Source organism: Triticum urartu, chromosome 1 (genome assembly GCF_003073215.2).
Source record: "Triticum urartu cultivar G1812 chromosome 1, Tu2.1, whole genome shotgun sequence".
Classification (NCBI taxonomy): domain Eukaryota; kingdom Viridiplantae; phylum Streptophyta; class Magnoliopsida; order Poales; family Poaceae; genus Triticum; species Triticum urartu.
Genome location: NC_053022.1, coordinates 247744566 through 247761770, shown reverse-complemented (window position 1 = coordinate 247761770; position 17205 = coordinate 247744566). Strand labels below are relative to the sequence as shown.

Here is a 17205-nt window from a genome sequence, read left to right as displayed (position 1 = left end):
GAGCCCCGAGCCGCCGGAGTCCGACAAGGTAGCCGTGCCGTTCGCCGCCGGTTTTTCGAAAAAAACCGATCCGGTTTTTTTGAAAACCCTAAGTTTTTTTATTAGATCGGTTTTATCGATTCTTTTACCTAGCGAGCGTTCGGTCGTTCGTTCGTTTTAATGGACGAGTTCACCGTTTAGTTTCAGATAACGAATGTTCATTCGTTAATCTGTTCGTCAGTTTTTCTTTTTCTCGGATTTTCCACGATTATTTCTGATCGCGATTTCTGATTCGATTTTTGTTTTAGTTTAACTTTTCGCTCGTTTATCGGAATCATGCGATTCAAGCGCCTAGAGTTTCGTCTCGAAACCCTCTTTCCGTTTAGCCAACTCAAACAAGTTTTTGCTTCTGTAAAATTTGACTTAGATCCAGATTAGTAAACGAAGCTTGTTTCTTTCGCCGTTTGACTTTCGTTGCTTCGTTTGATTTGATTCTTTTTGGAAACCGGAGTTTTTAAGTTGAACTTTCTGGTTAGAGCTCTTATTCGAGTTTTACCTGTGCTTTAGATGAGTGCTTATTGTGTGCTTGTTTGTTTGCGATAAAGTACCCGGAGTGCGCCGCTTGCTACTTCGAATCTCTAGGTTTCACGGATCATCAGCAAGGCAAGTAACACTTTGATCATATCCCTTTCATACCCAGTTTTTATGCATTAGTTTCAACCCTCAAACATTGCATGGTTAGGACTTGATAACATGTGGGTATTGGGAAGTAGTTGATGAGGTAGGAACCTATTGCCCTGTTACTATCAAACCCTTGAGAGTTACTTCTACGTTTGCTTATATTGCCATGCTATGCTAGTAGACGTGGATTGGGTGAGTGTATCCATGACAGATGTGAGATTGTTAATTAATGGTTTATTTAAGGTGGCAACTTTAATACACATCTGGGTGGATTGAGGCACCTGGGTATTCCAGCGATTGCATGTTTTTCTTTATGGACCGCCACCCAGGCTCAAAGGGATCATGAGATTATTCATACTAGAAACTTCTGTGTGCAGCCACTAGCTACTATGGGCTCTAGCATAGTTGATTAAGTCGTGCGAACTCTTATAGTGGTAGACTAGCAGATGTAGGGGAAAGTAGGTGTAACGGTCTACCCGATCGTAAGGTGCTAGCGCTTCTGAAAGACTATGTCTCGGTCATCCGTTTCTCAAACACCATGTAGTGCGAGAATCCCAATGGAGGAAATCGAGTCTTGTGGGGAAAAGTGCACAAACCTCTGCAGAGTGTATAAACTAATCATGATTAGCCGTGTCCCTGGTTATGGACGTCTTGAGTATCTAGTACTTGGATTATCATGTGACTTCAGTTAATTTTGTTGGGTTTTAATGATGATGTTTAATTGGGATTGAGAGGGTGTCAACGCTCTCAATGTTTAACAACTACCATGATAGTTAAATAAAATTTATTCCTTTGCAATAGAGAAAAAATGGCTTTACGCCAAACTGTAACCATAGAGCTATCCACCAGCCAAATATGCATGTAGTGATAGCATTATTCTGTTCTTGCTCTACTGTGTTACATTGCCAACATATTCCATGTGCTGACCCGTTTTCGGGCTGCAACGTTCATGTTGTAGACTTTTCAGACGACGAGTAAGGTGCCTTTAGGTCGTGGTTCTATACTAAGTGATGCCGTTGGAGTTGATGAACTCACTTATCTTCCAAGCCTTCCGTTGTTATCGTTAATAGATGTCCTTAAGCCATATTTATTTTGTAATAAGTTCTCTTTTGAGACACTCGTTGTAATAAGTGTGTGATTGCTACTCTGTTATAAATCCTTCAAGTACTGTGTGTGTCAGCATTACTGATCCAGGGATGACACTGAAGCACAGAGATCAGACTGTTTGAGGTCTGGTCGCTACATCAGAGTACAACATCATATAGCTTCAGCACTCAACTACCCCATTACACAACTGCACCAACACCAAGTTTCACATGCAACATCTATAACCTTTCGAAATTAGCATCATAGACGATACATAGACAGATGTATCTCATCTGGAAAACTGTTGAAGCAGAAGGTGAATATTGAGCCTTCATTGATGTTGAAGGTCTTTAAAACTTTAGGCCAGTGCATGTGGATGATTGACCGTCCATCCTTCGTCCTCTTCAGGAATACTTCAATACTGAACCGTGGGTGTTGTATGAATACCTTCCTCGCCTCCTGACCATACAGGTGGTTTGGGAGGTAATCATCAGTGAACTACTTTGGAAAGGCCTGAAAACAAGGATGTGCATAAATATCTTCTCTATATTGGAAATGGGCAAAGAAATAAAAAAGGAAAGGTATAATAGTTAGTACCAGCCTGTAGTGAGCTGATGTCTTCTTCATTGTGCAAACAAAGATCTTTTTGTTTTTTGTCGCTAATTTCTTTATCCTAACAATCTTTCTGAGGTTCTTGACTTGAATGATATTCATGGACAACTCATTTCCCCATATGCAAAAGGGTCGAATAGTGGGTCAAAACCTCTGACATCAGGACCTACATGTGCAAGAACAAAATGTTAAAACCCTAAATATTATTTAGGTTCCTACAATTGCACAATAATGTGCTATTGGACAAAGGACCATGCATGTGCAAACCTCGATTCTAAACCTCGGTGCTTCCCATTGTTTCCCTGCAACACATATAAGGTAGTTAGTCATCAGGTTAAGTGAGGGTTCGCATGCTACCAGTAAAATATGTTGATGAAAAATAAGCACATTGCAGATTCATCAGATTAATACAAGCCACATGGAAAACCCATTTATCCAAACCAAGCATGATCAAGAACTAGGAAATATAGCACTTGTATATATTTCTCATGTATTATGTGCAACCAAATTCGATTTATTCCTCACATGCACAACAATACAAAATTCTACCCATGACAATTGTACATCGCATTGCAGAATTGAACCAAGCAGTTAACTAAACACCACAACAAATGAACCAAACATTAACTGAGCACCACATTGCACAATATAACATACTCCTAATAGAAGATCAGACAGTTAACCAAACCAAGCATGCTTAATAACTTGGAAATATATCAATTGTATTTGTTTCTCATGTATTTAGTACATCCAATTTCAATTTATTCCCCACATGGTATACAATAACAGAATGCACCCACAACAATTGAATATCGCATTGCAGAATTGAACCAAATAGTTAACTAAACACCACAACAAATGAACCAAAGGTTAACTGAGCACCACATTGCACAATATAACATATTCCTAATAAAAGATCAGACAGTTAACCAAACCGAGCATGCTTAACAACTTGGAAATATAGCAAATGTATTTGTATCTCATGCATTTAGTACAACCGAATTCGATTTATTTCTCACATGGTAAACAATAACATAATGCACCCACAACAATTGAATATCGCATTGCAGAATTGAACCAAATAGTTAACGAAACACCACAACAAATGAACCAAACATTAACTGAGCACGACATTACACAATGTATAACATACTAGAAGATCAGACAGTTAACCAAACCAAGCATGCTTGACAGCTTCGAAATATATTAATTGTATTTGTTTCTCATGTATTTTGTAAAGAAAAATTCAATTTATTTCTCACATGGAAGACAATAAAAAATTGCACCCTGAAGAATTGAACATCACATTTGCAGAATTGAACCAAATAGTTAACTAAACACGACAACTAATTAACCAAACGGTTAAAAGGGTGGGCTCGATAAAAAGCCACGAACTGTCATGTAAAGCAGCCAACCGCGTCACGTCGTCGGTGCGTGAGGTGTTGACGGTGGCCCCGACGGCGAGGCGCGCCTCCAAGATCTGGGGGTCAGCACGAATGGCAGCCATCACGACCTCATCCGCGGGTGCGGCTGCGATTTGCTTCTCCGCTGCCAAATGCTCCTTGTGATCCTGGCTATACCGCGTGCACCATGGCTTAGGCTGGCGCTTATTTGGTGGAAGGGTCGGTGATTTGGGTGGAAGGTGTCGCACCGGCGGTCGGGGCATGTGCGATGTGGAAGGAGGAGGAGGATGGGGGTCGGGTGAGGATTACCTGCCTGGATAGACAAGGCCGAACAGTGTGGAGGAGGGTCGCCGGCGAGGAGGCAGCGCTGCAATCAAGGAGTGAAGGTTTCAATTTGGAAAGGAAGGCGGAAACAGGGGAAATGTGGCTTTTGGTAAGGGGGAGAGGCAGGGAGGTAGATATTTCCGTGGAAGCCAAAAATTTGGAATCGCTTCAGCGAAAAAACTGGCTCGCATAGTGTCATCACACATGGTCCCCTATTCAGAACTATGTACGATATGTGAACATCACAAACGATTCAGATAGCTTAACCCGTGTGTGATGATTTTGAACGTCAAATTTTTTGGTTCTTATTTCCCTAGTTACACTGGTCATCCACGTCATTGCATAATTTGGGTACACAAAGGAGACTACAGCACACCCACACTTCCTAATCGAGCAAGTTCAGCAATTAAATAGAGCTAGCTGACCTAAACATTACTCTAACAAATTAAAGACCAGCGCTCTTAATTAAACAAAACAAAGAGTACTACTACGGCCGGTGCTCGTCGATCTCAGTCGCCGCCTCCATCTCTTGCTCGCGCCCGATGGTCTCCTGGGGAAGGGGCTCCATGTCATCCATAGCACAATACCTGAGAAGCATCTCGCCATCCGCATCAGCCATCTCTTTGGAATAGGCCGCCATGAGCTGGGCATGGGCGGCCGTGATCTGGGCTTTGATAGGCTCCGTCGTGGCAAGGTATGCCGCACAGGAACGAACGGCTGCTCGAACTCTCTCGGCGAATGCCAACTCTTCGGCCATGGGTTGCCGACCGTTGTCGCAGAAGCTTCGTTTGATTTGTGCGGTGACCGCCATGAGCTGGGCGTGGGCGGCCTCGACATGGTCGTGGGCAGCCTCCATTAGAGCTAAGGCCGCCACTGCAGAACATGCAGCTGGTGTGCCGTTCTCGCCAGTTGCTATCCCCGAGGCAGATGTTTCTCCCATCGCCTGAGAAGCAATAGTGGCCATTTGGGCTTCCTTGGACGCTCGGACGCAGATTGCGGTCACCCTCATGAAGCTTGTTAGCACGCGCCTGGCGGCTGCGGCCGCGCTCTCACCTGAGTGGGCCGCCAAACTTACCCTCACGACATGGGTCCACGTCCCCATCTTTCACTGGCGACGATTGAACAGTGAAATGATATTTGGGGAGCAAGCTAGTGTGCTTGACACGCCGGCTGTGGACTGTAGCCGTCGCACCTTCTTGTGTAAGCCGTATGCGTACTATACTCCGACGGTGCTCCAAGATATTGAAGAAAATATGCCCTAGAGGCAATAATACAGTTGTTATTTTATATTTCCTTATATCATGATAAATGTTTATTATTCATGCTAGAATTGTATGAACCAGAAACTTGATACATGTGTGGATACATAGACAAAACACAGTGTCCCTAGTAAGCCTCTACTAGACTAGCTCGTTAATCAAAGATGGTTAAGTTTCCTAACCATAGACATGTGTTGTCATTTGATGAACGGGATCACATCATTAGGAGAATGATGTGATGGATAAGACCCGTTCGTTGGCTTAGCATAATGATCGTTAAGTTTTATTTCTATTGCTTTCTTCATGACTTATACATATTCCTTTGACTATGAGATTATGCAACTCCCGAATACCATAGGAATGCCTTGTGTGCTATCAAACGTCACAATGTAACTGGGTGATTATAAAGATGCTCTACAGGTATCTCCGAAGGTATTTGTTGGGTTGGCATAGATCAAGATTAGGATTTGTCACTCCAAGTATCGAAGAGGTATCTCTGGGCCCTCTCGGTAATGCACATCATGATAAGCCTTACAAGCAATGTGACTAATGAGTTAGTTATGGGATGATGCATTACAGAACGAGTAAAGAGACTTGCCGGTAACGAGATTGAACTAGGTATGAAGATACCGACGATCGAATCTCGCGCAAGTAACATGCCGATGACAAAGGGAATGACGTATGTTGTCATTGTGGTTTGACCGATAAAGATCTTTGTAGAATATGTAGGAGCCAATATGAGCATCTAGGTTTCGTTGTTGGTTATTGACCAGAGATGTGTCTCGGTCATGTCTACATAGTTCTTGAACCCATAGGGTCCGCACACTTACCGTTCTATGACGATTTGTATTATGAGTTATGTGTTTTGGTGACCGAAGATTGTTCGAAGTCCCGGATGAGATCACGGACATGACGAGGAGTCTCAAAATGGTCGAGAGGTAAATATTGATATATTGGGCGATAGTATTCGGACACCAGAATGGTTCCGGAGTGTTAAGGATATTTATCGCAGTACCGAGGGGTTACCGGAACCCCCTGGGGGGAAGTAATGGGCCACATGGGCTTTGGGAGGGAGGCACCCTAGCCCACAAGGGGCTAGCGCGCGCCCCACTTGGAAGGGGTCCAAATTGGAGTGGGGAAGGGGGCGGCACCCTCTTTCCTTCTCCTTCTCCCTCTCCTTCCCCATTTCCCTCTCCGGTAAAAGGAAGTGGGGGGTCCGAATTGGACTTGGAGTCCTAGTAGGACTCCTCCCCACTCGGGGGTGCGCCTAGGCTGGCCTCCTCCCCTCTCCTCCTTTATATACGGGGGCAGGGGGCACCTCTAAGGCACATCAATTGTTCTTAGCCGTATGCGGTGCCCCCCTCCACCGTTTACTCCTCCGGTCATATTGCTGTAGTGCTTAGGCGAAGCCCTACGCGGATCACTTCACCATCACCGTCACCATGCCGTCGCACTGACAAAACGCTCCCTTGACAGTTTGCTGGATCAAGAGTTCGAGGGACGTCATCGAGCTGAACGTGTGTTGAACAAGGAGGTGTCGTACATTCAGTACTTGATCGGTTGAATCGAGAAGACATTCGACTACATCAACCGCGCTAAACTAACGCTTCTGCTTTCGGTCTACGAGGGCACGTGGACACACTCTCCCCCTCTCGTTGCTATGCATCTCCTAGATAGATCTTGCGTGAGCGTAGGAATTTCTTTGAAATTGCATGCTACGTACCCCAACAATGGTATCCGAGCCAGGTCTATGCGTAGATGATATGCACGAGTAGAACACAAAGAGTTGTGGGTGGTGATCGTTGTACTACTTACCACCAATGTCTTATTTTGATTCGGCGGTATTGTTGGATGAACCGGCCCGAACCAACCTTACATGACCACGTTCATGAGACCGGTTCCACCGGCAGACATGCAACTAGTTTTGCATAAAGGTGGCTGGCGGGTGTCTGTTTCTCCAAATTTAGTTGAATCGAATTTTACTGTGGTCGGTCCTTGTTGAAGGTTAAAACAACAAACTTGATAAATCACCATTGTGGTTTGATGCGTAGGTAAGAACGGTTCTTGCTAGAAGCCCGTAGGAGCCACGTAAAACTTGCAACAACAAAGTAGAGGATGTCTAACTTGTTTTTGCAGGGCATGTTGCGAGGTGATATGGTCAAGACATGATGCGATATACGTTATTGTATGAGAAGATCATGTTTTGTAAAAGTTATCAGCAACTGGCAGGAGCCTTATGGTTGTCGCTTTATTGTATGAAATGAAAACGCCATGTAATTGCTTTAATTTATCACTATGCATTAGCGATAGTTGTAGAAGCAATAGTTGGCGAGACGACCATGACGCTACGATGGAGATCATGGTGTCAAGCCGGTGACAATGGAGATCATGACGGTGCTTTGGAGATGGACATCAAGGGCACAAGATGACGATGGCCATATCGTGTCACATATTTTGATTGCATGTGATGTTTATCTTTTATGCATCTTATTTTGCTTAGTACGGCGGTAGCATTATAAGATGACCCCTCACTAAAATTTCAAGGCATAAGTGTTCTCCCTGAGTATGCACCGTTGCGACAGTTCGTCGTGCCAAGACACCATGTGATGATCGGGTGTGATAACCTCTATGTTCACATACAATGGGTGCAAGACAGTTTTGCACATGAAGAATACTTGGGTTAAACTTGATGAGCCTAGCATGTACAGACATGGCCTCGTAACACTAGAGACCTAAAGGTCGAACGTGAATCATATAGTAGATATGATCAACATAGAGATGTTCACCATTGAAAACTACCCCATCTCACGTGATGATCAGACATGGTTTAGTTGAAATAGATCACATGATCATTTAGATGACTCGAGGGATGTCTATCTAAGTGGGAGTTCTTAAGTAATATGATTAATTGAACTTAATTTATCATGAACTTATTACTGATAGTTTTTGCATATCTATGTTGTAGATCAATAGCTTGCGCATAGCTCCCCTGTTTTATTTTTGATATGTTCCTAGAGAAATCTAAGTTGAAATATGATAGTAGCAATGATGCGGATTGGGTCCGTGATTTGAGGATTATCCTCCTTGCTGCACAGAAGAATTATGTCCTTGATGCACCGCTAGGTGATAGACCTATTACAGGAGAAGATGCCGACGTTATGAACGTTTGACAAGCTCGGTATGATGACGACTTGATAGTTTATTGCACCATACTTTACGGCTTCGAACTGGGACTTCAAAAATGTTTTGATGGCCATGGAGCATATGAGATGTTCCAAGAGCTAAAAATGTTATTTCAGACTTATGCCCGTGTTAAGAGGTATGAGACCTCTGACAAGTACTTTGCCTACAAGATGGGGGAGAATAGCTCAGCTAGTGAGCATGTGCTCAGAATGTCTGGGTGCTACAATCGCTTGAATCAAGTGGGAGTTAATCTTCCAGATAAGATAGTGATTGACAGAGTTCTCTAGTCACTATCACCAAGTTAATAGAACTTCGTGATGAACAATAATATGCAAGGGATGACGAAAATGATTCCCAAGCTCTTCGCGATGCTGAAATCAACGAAGGTAGAAATCAAGAAATAGCATCAAGTGTTTATGGTTAACAAGACCACTAGTTTCAAGAAAAAGGGCAAGGGAAAGAAAGGGAAACTTCAAAAAGAATGGCAAGAAAGTTGCCAGTCCCATGAAGAAGCCCAAAGCTAGACCCAAGCCTAAAACTGAGTGCTTCTACTTCAAAGGAAATGGTCACTAGAAGTGGAACTACCCTAGATACTTGGCGGATAAGAAGGATGGAAAAAGTGAACAAAGGTATATTTTGTTGGGGAATGCAGTATTTCAAAAAAATTCCTACGATCATGCAAGATCTATCTAGGAGATGCATAGCAACAAGAGGGGAGAGTGTGTCCATGTACCCTCGTAGACCGAAAGCGGAAGCGTTTAGTAACATGGTTGATGTAGTCGAACTTCTTCACGATCCAACCGATCCTAGCACCGAACGTACGGCACCTCCGTGTTCAGCACACGTTCAGCACGATGACGTCCCTTGAGCTCTTGATCCAGTTGAGGACGAGGGAGAGTTCCGCCAGCACGACGGCGTGGCGACGATGATGATGAAGTTACCGGTGCAGGGCTTCGCCTAAGCACTACGACGATATGACCGAGGTGGTAAACTATGGAGGGGGCACCGCACACGGCTAAGAGATGTCTGTTGTGCCATTGGGGTGCCCCCTCCTCCGTATATAAAGGGGGGAGGAGGAGGTGGCCGGCCTAGGGGGCGCGCCATAAGGGGGAGTCCTACTTGGACTCCTAGTCCAAGTAGGATTCGGCCCCCCTTCCTTCCTTCCACCGGAGAGGGAAAAGGGGAAGGGAGAGAGAGGGAGAAGGAAAGAGGGGGCCCGACCCCCTCCCCTAGTCCAACTCGGTTTGGGCTAGGGGGAGGGGGCGCCCCTCTCATGTGGCCTTTCTCCTCCCCTCCAATAAGGCCCAATAGGCCCAATACTTCTCCCGGGGGGTTCCAGTAACCTCCCGGTACTCCGGAAAAATGCCCGAACCACTCGGAACCATTCCGATGTTCAAATGCTTCCTCCTTCTCCTCTATAGTGCTTGGCAAAGCCTTGCAGGAGAACCGCAAGCTCCACCACCACGCCGTCGTGCTGCCGGAGCTCTCCCTCAACTTCTCCTCTCCCCTTGCTAGATCAAGAAGGAGGAGACGTCCCTAGGCTATACTTGTGTTGAATGCAGAGGCACCGTCCATTCGGCGCTAGGATCGGATCTTCCGCGATTTGAATCGCTGCGAGTACGACTCCATCAACCATGTTCTTGTAACGCTTCCGCTTAGCGATCTTCAAGGGTATGAAGATGCACTCCCTCTCTCTCATTGCTAGTATATCCTAGACTGATCTTGGTGACACGTAGGTTTTTTTTTGAATTATTACTATGTTCCCCAACAGTCACTGGGTGAGGACAGCGCAAGATCGAACCAAAAGCTAAGCACTTCTCCCATGCAAGAAAAACCAATCTAGTTGGCCAAACTAAATGATAGTCCAAAGAGAATTACAAAGATATCAAATCATGCATATAAGAATTCAGAGAAGATTCAAATAATATTCATAGATAATTTGATCATAAATCCACAATTCATCGGATCTCGACAAACACACCGCAAAAGAAGATTACATCGGATAGATCTCCAAGAACATCAAGGAGAACATGGTATTGAGAACCAAAGAGAGAGAAGAAGCCATCTAGCTACTAGCTATGGACCCGTAGGTCTGAGGTAAACTACTCGCGCTTCATCAGAAGGGCAATAGAGTTGATGTAGATGCCCTCCGTGATCGAATCCCCCTCTGGCTGGATGCCGGAAAAGGCCCCAAGATGGGATCTCATGGGAACAGAAGGTTGTGGCGGTGGAAAAGTGTTTTCGTGGATGCTTATGGTGTTTCTAGAATATATGTGAATATATAGGGCCAAGGGCTAGGTCAGAGGAGTCCCAAGGGGGTGGAAAGGTAGGGGTGCCCCCCCTAGGGCGCACCCCCACCCTTGCCGCTGCCTCGCGGCTCTTCTGACTTGCACTCCAAGTCTCATGCGTGTCGTTTGGTCCAAGAAAAATCATCGCGAAAGTTTTATTCCGTTTGGACTCCGTTTGATATTCCTTTTCTGTGAATCTCAAAAACAAGGAAAAACAGAAACTGACACTGGGCTCTAGGTTAATAGGTTAGTCCCAAAAATAATATAAAATAGCATATTAATGCATATAAAACATCCAAAACAGATAATATAAGAGCATGGAACAATAAAAAATTGTAGATATGTTGGAGACGTATCAAGCATCCCCAAGCTTAATTCCTGCTCGTCCTCGAGTAGGTAAATGATAAAAACAGATTTTTTGATGTGGAATGCTACCTAACATATTTATCCATGTAATTTTCTTTACTTTGGCATGAATGTTCAGATCCATAAGATTCAAAACAAAAGTTTATATTGAGATAAAAACAATAATAGTTCAAGCGTACTAACAAGGAAATTATGTCTTCTCAAAATAACATGGCCAAAGAAAGTTATCCCTACAAAATGATATAGTATGGATATGCTCCATCTTCATCACAGAAAGTATTAAATCATGCACAACCCTGATGACAAGCCAAGCAATTGTTTCATACTTTTGATGTTCTCAAACTTTTTCAACCTTCACGCAATTCATGAGTGTGAGCCATGGACATGGCACTATAGGTGGAATAGAGTATGGTGGTTGTGGAGAATACCAAAAGAAGGAGCTAATCTCACATCAACTAGGAATATCAACGGGCTATGGAGATTCCCATCACTAGATATCAATGTGAGTGAGTAGGGATTGCCATGCAACGGATGCACTAGAGCTATAAGTGTATGAAAGCTCAAAAAGAAACTAAGTGGGCGTGCATCCAACTTGCTTGCTCACGAAGACCTAGGGAAATTTGAGGAAGCCCATCATTGGAATATACAAGCCAAGTTATATAATGAAAAAATCCCACTAGTATATGAAAGTGACAACATAGGATACTCTCTATCATGAAGATAATGGTGCTACTTTGAAGCACAAGTGTGGAAAAAGGATAGTAACATTGCCCCTTCTCTCTTTTCTCCCATTTTTTTTTCTTTTTTTGTGTGGGCTTCTTTGGCCTCTTTTATTTTTTTGTAAAGTTTGGAGACTCATCCCAAGTTGTGAGGGAATCATAGCTTCCATCATCCTATCCTCACATGGGACAATGCTCTAATAATGATGATCATCACACTTTTATTTACTTACAACTCAAGAATTACAACTCGATACTTAGAACAAAATATGACTATATATGCATTCCTCCGGCGGTGTACCGGGATGTGCAATGACTCAAGAGTGACATGTATAAAAAATATGAATGGTGGCTTTGCCACAAATACGATGTCAAGTACATGATCATGCAAAGCAATATGACAATGATGAAGTGTGTCATAATAAACGAAACGATGGAAGTTGCATGACAATATATCTCGGAATGGCTATGGAAATGCCATAATAGGGTATGGCAGCTGTTTTGAGGAAGTTATATGGTGGGTGTAAGGTACCGGTGAAAGTTGTGTGGTACTAGAGAGGCTAGCAATGGTGGAAGGGTGAGAGTGCGTATAATCCATGGACTCAGCATTAGTCATAAAGAACTCACATACTTATTGCAAAAATCTATTAGTCATCAAAACAATGTACTACGTGCATGCTCTTAGGGGGATAGATTGGTAGGAAAATATCATCGCTCGTCCCCGACCACCACTCATAAGGAAGACAATAAATAAATAAATCATGCTCCGACTTCATCACATAACGGTTCACCATACGTGCATGATACGGGAATCACAAACTTTAACATAGGTATTTCTCCAATCCGCAATTACTCACTAGCATGACTCTAATATCACCGTCTTCATATCTCAAAAAAATCATAAGTAATCAAACTTCTCCTAGTATTCAATGCACTTTATATGAAAGTTTTTTAATTATATCCCTCTTGGATGCCTATCATATTAGGACTAAGTTCATAACCAAAGAAAATTACCATGCTGTTTAGAGAGACTCTCAAAATAATATAAGTGAAGCATGAGAGTTCAACAATCTCTATAAAATAAAACCACCACCGTGCTCTAAAAAGATATAAGTGAAGCATTAGAGCAAAATTGCCTAGCTCAAAAGATATAAGTGAAGCACATAGAGTATTCTAATAAATCACGATTCATGTGTGTCCCTCTCAAGAGGTGTGTACAGCAAGGATGATTGTGGCAAACTAAAAAGCAAAGACTCATATCATACAAGACGCTCCAAGCAAAACACATATCACGTGGTGAATAAAAATATAGCCTCAAATAAAGTTACCGATAGACGAAGACGAAAGAGGGGATGCCTTCCGGAGCATCCCCAAGCTTAGGCTCTTGGTTTTCCTTGAATATTACCTTGGCGTGCCTTGGGAATCCTCAAGATTAGGCTCTTGCCACTCCTTATACCATAGTCCATCAAATATTTACCCAAAACTTGAAAACTTCACAACACAAAACTCAACAGAAAATCTCATGAGATCCGTTAGTGTAAGAAAATAAATCACCACTTATGGTACTGTTGTGAACTCATTCTTTATTTATACTAGATAATACCCCGCGCATTGCGGCGGAAATTGGATGCAATACATTTCGATGATATTTATTTTCCATAGAAGATGAATATTTGGACGAACAATATAATAATTGAAATTTGGAAAACACATATGTATAATCATAAATACTTATTGAAAATTAGAAAATACATATGTATAGTCATAATTATACGCTGTTCATAAAAATAACATAATATGTGGTATAATTTATTTGTAGTTGGGGTCTTCTTCGTTGAGAACTATCTGTTCATGTGGGTTCCTTTCGTAATGTACTTGAAGATGTATTTGGTGGTGTTGTCTTCACGTGCAACAGTTTCTCTGAAAGCAACAGACACTGGTGGTTTTGGAGTAGTCTTTTTCTTTTCAGTTGCCTCCATGTACTTCTTCTGAGCCTCCCTTGATGAATTAGTTGTTGAGTGGGGCAGAACATTCCTTGGTCCATCATATTGTATCCTGGAGAAAGATTTATGTGTTTAATGTTATTTGCAGCAAGCATAGGGATGTAGAAAACAACATTGTATGCAGTAGTCGTACCTGTTGCCTTCGTGTTGGCTGTCCATTTTTGTGCCGGTAGTCAAAAATTTCTGATTTGAAAGATGAAGTTGTGGCGAGTACAATATATTATGGGGGGGGGGGTCTTATATAGGTGTCTCACATAGGAAATAATGTCTAACCGAAAGATGTTTAAGTAATGGTTAATGCAAAAATCAAATTAGCATTCATGTATTTTAATGCAGAGTGTAGGTTTGTATTGAGATCCTAATTGCAAAAAAGAACATAAACTGATCCACTCATGAATTTACTTTAATACACACTGTAGGTTTCTATCGAGATAATAAGTGCACCAAAGAACATAAATTGTATCCATTCATGAATATATTTGAACAGACACTGTAGGTTTGTATTGAGATCATAAGTCCAACAAAGAACATAAACTGGAACCACTGATAAGTTGGTAGTTGAACAAAATTTGTAATGTTCCTTGGTTACAATAGAAGTTGAGCAAAGTGGTATGAACACAAGGACTATGTTATTTCTGGTTGTAGGCGATGTACGTTATTCCTCATTTCTCATTTGTAGCAGAGTATAAGTTGTCCTGCCTATATTGGAAAATGAAGCATTGTCAAAAAAAAGTAAATACCACAATATATTACTGGTTTTTTAAATCAGAAAATGAAAGTTTATATAGTCAATGTAAAGTACTTAAATCGTCCAAATGTTCCTCTACTCTGGCTGTTCCTGTTGATGTAGTTTTTCTGGAAGTGTATCTACATTCCTGTTGATGGAGATTTTTGGCAACTGCAAATATATGTAGGAAGAAACTCATATTGTTGGCTAAATTTGTATAAAGGGTGTGAGAAACACAACATACTCATGCTTGTTCTTTTTCGTAGTACTTTCTTCCGGTTCCTTTGAGCTGCATTTAGAAAATTGGTTCCATTTATTATATCAGATATTGAAAGTAATAAAGCATGAATCAAAATAGAAAATGAACTGGGTAAGAGAATATAAATGTAACCCAAGAACCCCCATGTACTTGAAATAAGTTACCATTTGGGAAACATACCATGGATGAGATGTAATCCTGAATATATCATATTCCCAATATTGAGCACAATATAGCATGTATAAGTTAGTGTTCACTTGCATGACCAGTAATTTTTGTGTAAGGAGACTACAAATAATTGTGAGTCGGAATTGATTTTGTGAAATTAACATTTAGTTGGTAAAAGCTTGGTAATCTTATAGACTTTAAAATGGAGCAGGCAAAGAATTCTAGAAGACAGAGCTAGGATTTAGCTTGACAACTCCATTAGTGTGACATGTAAACGCGAGTTAAATGAAGCCTAACACCACATTAGGAAATGTGATGCTTCAGGTGCTGCCAATGGATTTATGTGATTTCTATTACTGTGTACTTTACTTGTTGTTAATGGTTACTTCTAACTGCTACCAGGAAGTTTGTATGTGCCTTATGTAGTTATTGGAGAACCATGGTGCACTAAGGTTTTGTGAGTGTTCTCATACCTGTTAGATTTGTCGGCATCACTCTCAGTAAAATCAATTCTTCTTTTTGCATTGATCCTGATTGTAATGTACATCATAGATGTAAAGTAGTGTTGATCAGAGGAATACAATAAGATGGAGGTTTATGAAAGATTACATGTAGCAGCATATAAAAAAGAGAAAGCATTTGAGAAGGGAAAAAGACTAACATTCAATTCCATTTGGACTTTCACATAAAAGTATCATTGTGACAAGTCATATAATGGAGAAGCAATAAGAGAGATGTTTAAAATCCAAGTTTATGAAGCATTACCTATTTTCGTTTTCCTTTATGCTGATAGACATTGGCTTATGAGTTGCAAGAGTATTGTCATTGGTGGTTGTATCCTCGCCTGACTAAAAAAGCTTCACACATTATGTTAATAACCATGATATATGAAGGTAATGAATCTGTAAGAAGGTGCTTACCTTTGGAGCACGTGGAACAGGTGTTGATTCAGTATTGTTGACAAAGAAACTTTTTTTCAGGACATAATTTATAGGGTACTTGGCAGACGAATCAGTGTTCATTCCTATGTAGAATAACTTTTCTTTACCAATGGCCTTATCCGGGGTAAGCACATGATCTATAGCTTCTATCTTCATACTCATTGAAACATGATCAGCATGACGCTCAACTAAGTCTTCAGCTGCTCTAGCAAAAGCAGTTGCATCCAAACTTCCCGAGTTATCTGTTAGTGTAAGGGGAAGTTTGTACCTGAAGCATGGTATAGTTGTTAGTGACATGATAAAAAAGGAATTATTTAATTATTAGATTTTAAGAAGATATATAATACATTGGGCATGGAACTGGAAATTGGCAGCCACATGTTGGGGTATCTGTCATGTTGTTATATCCTTTTCCACAACGCTTGCATGCTTTGTAGTACCATTTGACTGACGGTATAATTGATGCTACTTTTGCGATAATGCTGAAGGTTGCTCCTCCCTGGCACAAAAAAGGATGAAGTATCAATAATCTATTTTATTTTAAATGGCGAGGCAGGAAAAAGTGAACTGCATGAGGAAGTGTTCACCTGAAAAGATGACGTTGGAAGGTTAGATATTTCTTCAATGGTGTATAGTTTGCCTGCTACTTCAAGTGGAGATACTTGTTTGACCTGAGGGAGATGCTTTTGTAGAGTTGGGCATTTCCATTGATAGCTTCAAATGTTTTTCATATAAAATATTAGTTTGTTGTAGTGCTAAACATAAATTCTGTATGTGTAAGAGTGAGAAAGAGAGAACCTGGTGCGGTACTTTTGAACTTCAGGTATATCAAGATCAAGATATAATTGTGTCGCAGAACTTGAGGATCCTTGTATCATACCTATAAACTTATGTTGTTAATAGGATGTTTAAATAAATATGTTTATTATTTTTTTGGGCAAGTTTTTTTTGTAAGTTACCTGTAAACCTTTGTAGAGTTGCAGTTACACCAGCAAAAATGGCTATGATAATTCCTTCTTGAGATTTTTTAAGTACTGTTTCTTCATCAAATGATTCTCCATGCTGGCCCCATAGAACTAATTCTTGTGTTTGTTCTCTAGAAAATTAAGGTATAGTCATTCTGAGGGGAACAGGTTATTAAGGTAAAAAAATTGAATGACAGGAGCAGCTATGAAGACATACTCTAGGTTGCGAATTTCGATCTTCT

At 41.4% G+C, this 17205-nt stretch overlaps 1 protein-coding gene and 2 long non-coding RNA genes across 3 annotated transcripts; 1 reads left to right on the top strand and 2 right to left on the bottom strand.

The window, feature by feature from the left end:
• Window positions 1-14596: 14596 nt before the first annotated feature.
• LOC125527770 lies at window positions 14597-16113 on the bottom strand. Its single transcript, XM_048692314.1, has 4 exons — window positions 15978-16113; window positions 15823-15905; window positions 15531-15587; window positions 14597-14919 (listed from the first exon to the last, which is right to left on the bottom strand). The coding sequence occupies exons 1-4, from the start codon at window positions 16077-16079 to the stop codon at window positions 14838-14840; spliced, it is 324 nt and encodes a 107-aa protein (XP_048548271.1). The 5' UTR covers window positions 16080-16113; the 3' UTR covers window positions 14597-14837.
• LOC125527871 lies at window positions 15040-16124 on the top strand. The gene is made up of 3 exons (XR_007292285.1): window positions 15040-15381; window positions 15460-15950; window positions 16038-16124. It is a non-coding gene; the product is annotated as an uncharacterized LOC125527871 (long non-coding RNA).
• Window positions 16125-16843: 719 nt separating this feature from the next.
• Window positions 16844-17205, bottom strand: LOC125527712. The gene is made up of 3 exons (XR_007292253.1): window positions 17181-17205; window positions 16958-17094; window positions 16844-16878 (listed from the first exon to the last, which is right to left on the bottom strand). It is a non-coding gene; the product is annotated as an uncharacterized LOC125527712 (long non-coding RNA).

Bases quoted from the DNA above. Each gene is read 5' to 3' on its own strand.
- LOC125527770 (XM_048692314.1), bottom strand. From the start codon at position 16,079: ATGAACACTGATTCGTCTGCCAAGTACCCTATAAATTATGTCCTGAAA. The intron at 15,588-15,822 runs GTAATGCTTCAT...CATTACAATCAG, and splicing joins ATAAAGGAAAACGAAAATAG to GATCAATGCAAAAAGAAGAA. The intron at 14,920-15,530 runs GTATGAGAACAC...TTCTAAATGCAG, and splicing joins GATGCCGACAAATCTAACAG to CTCAAAGGAACCGGAAGAAA.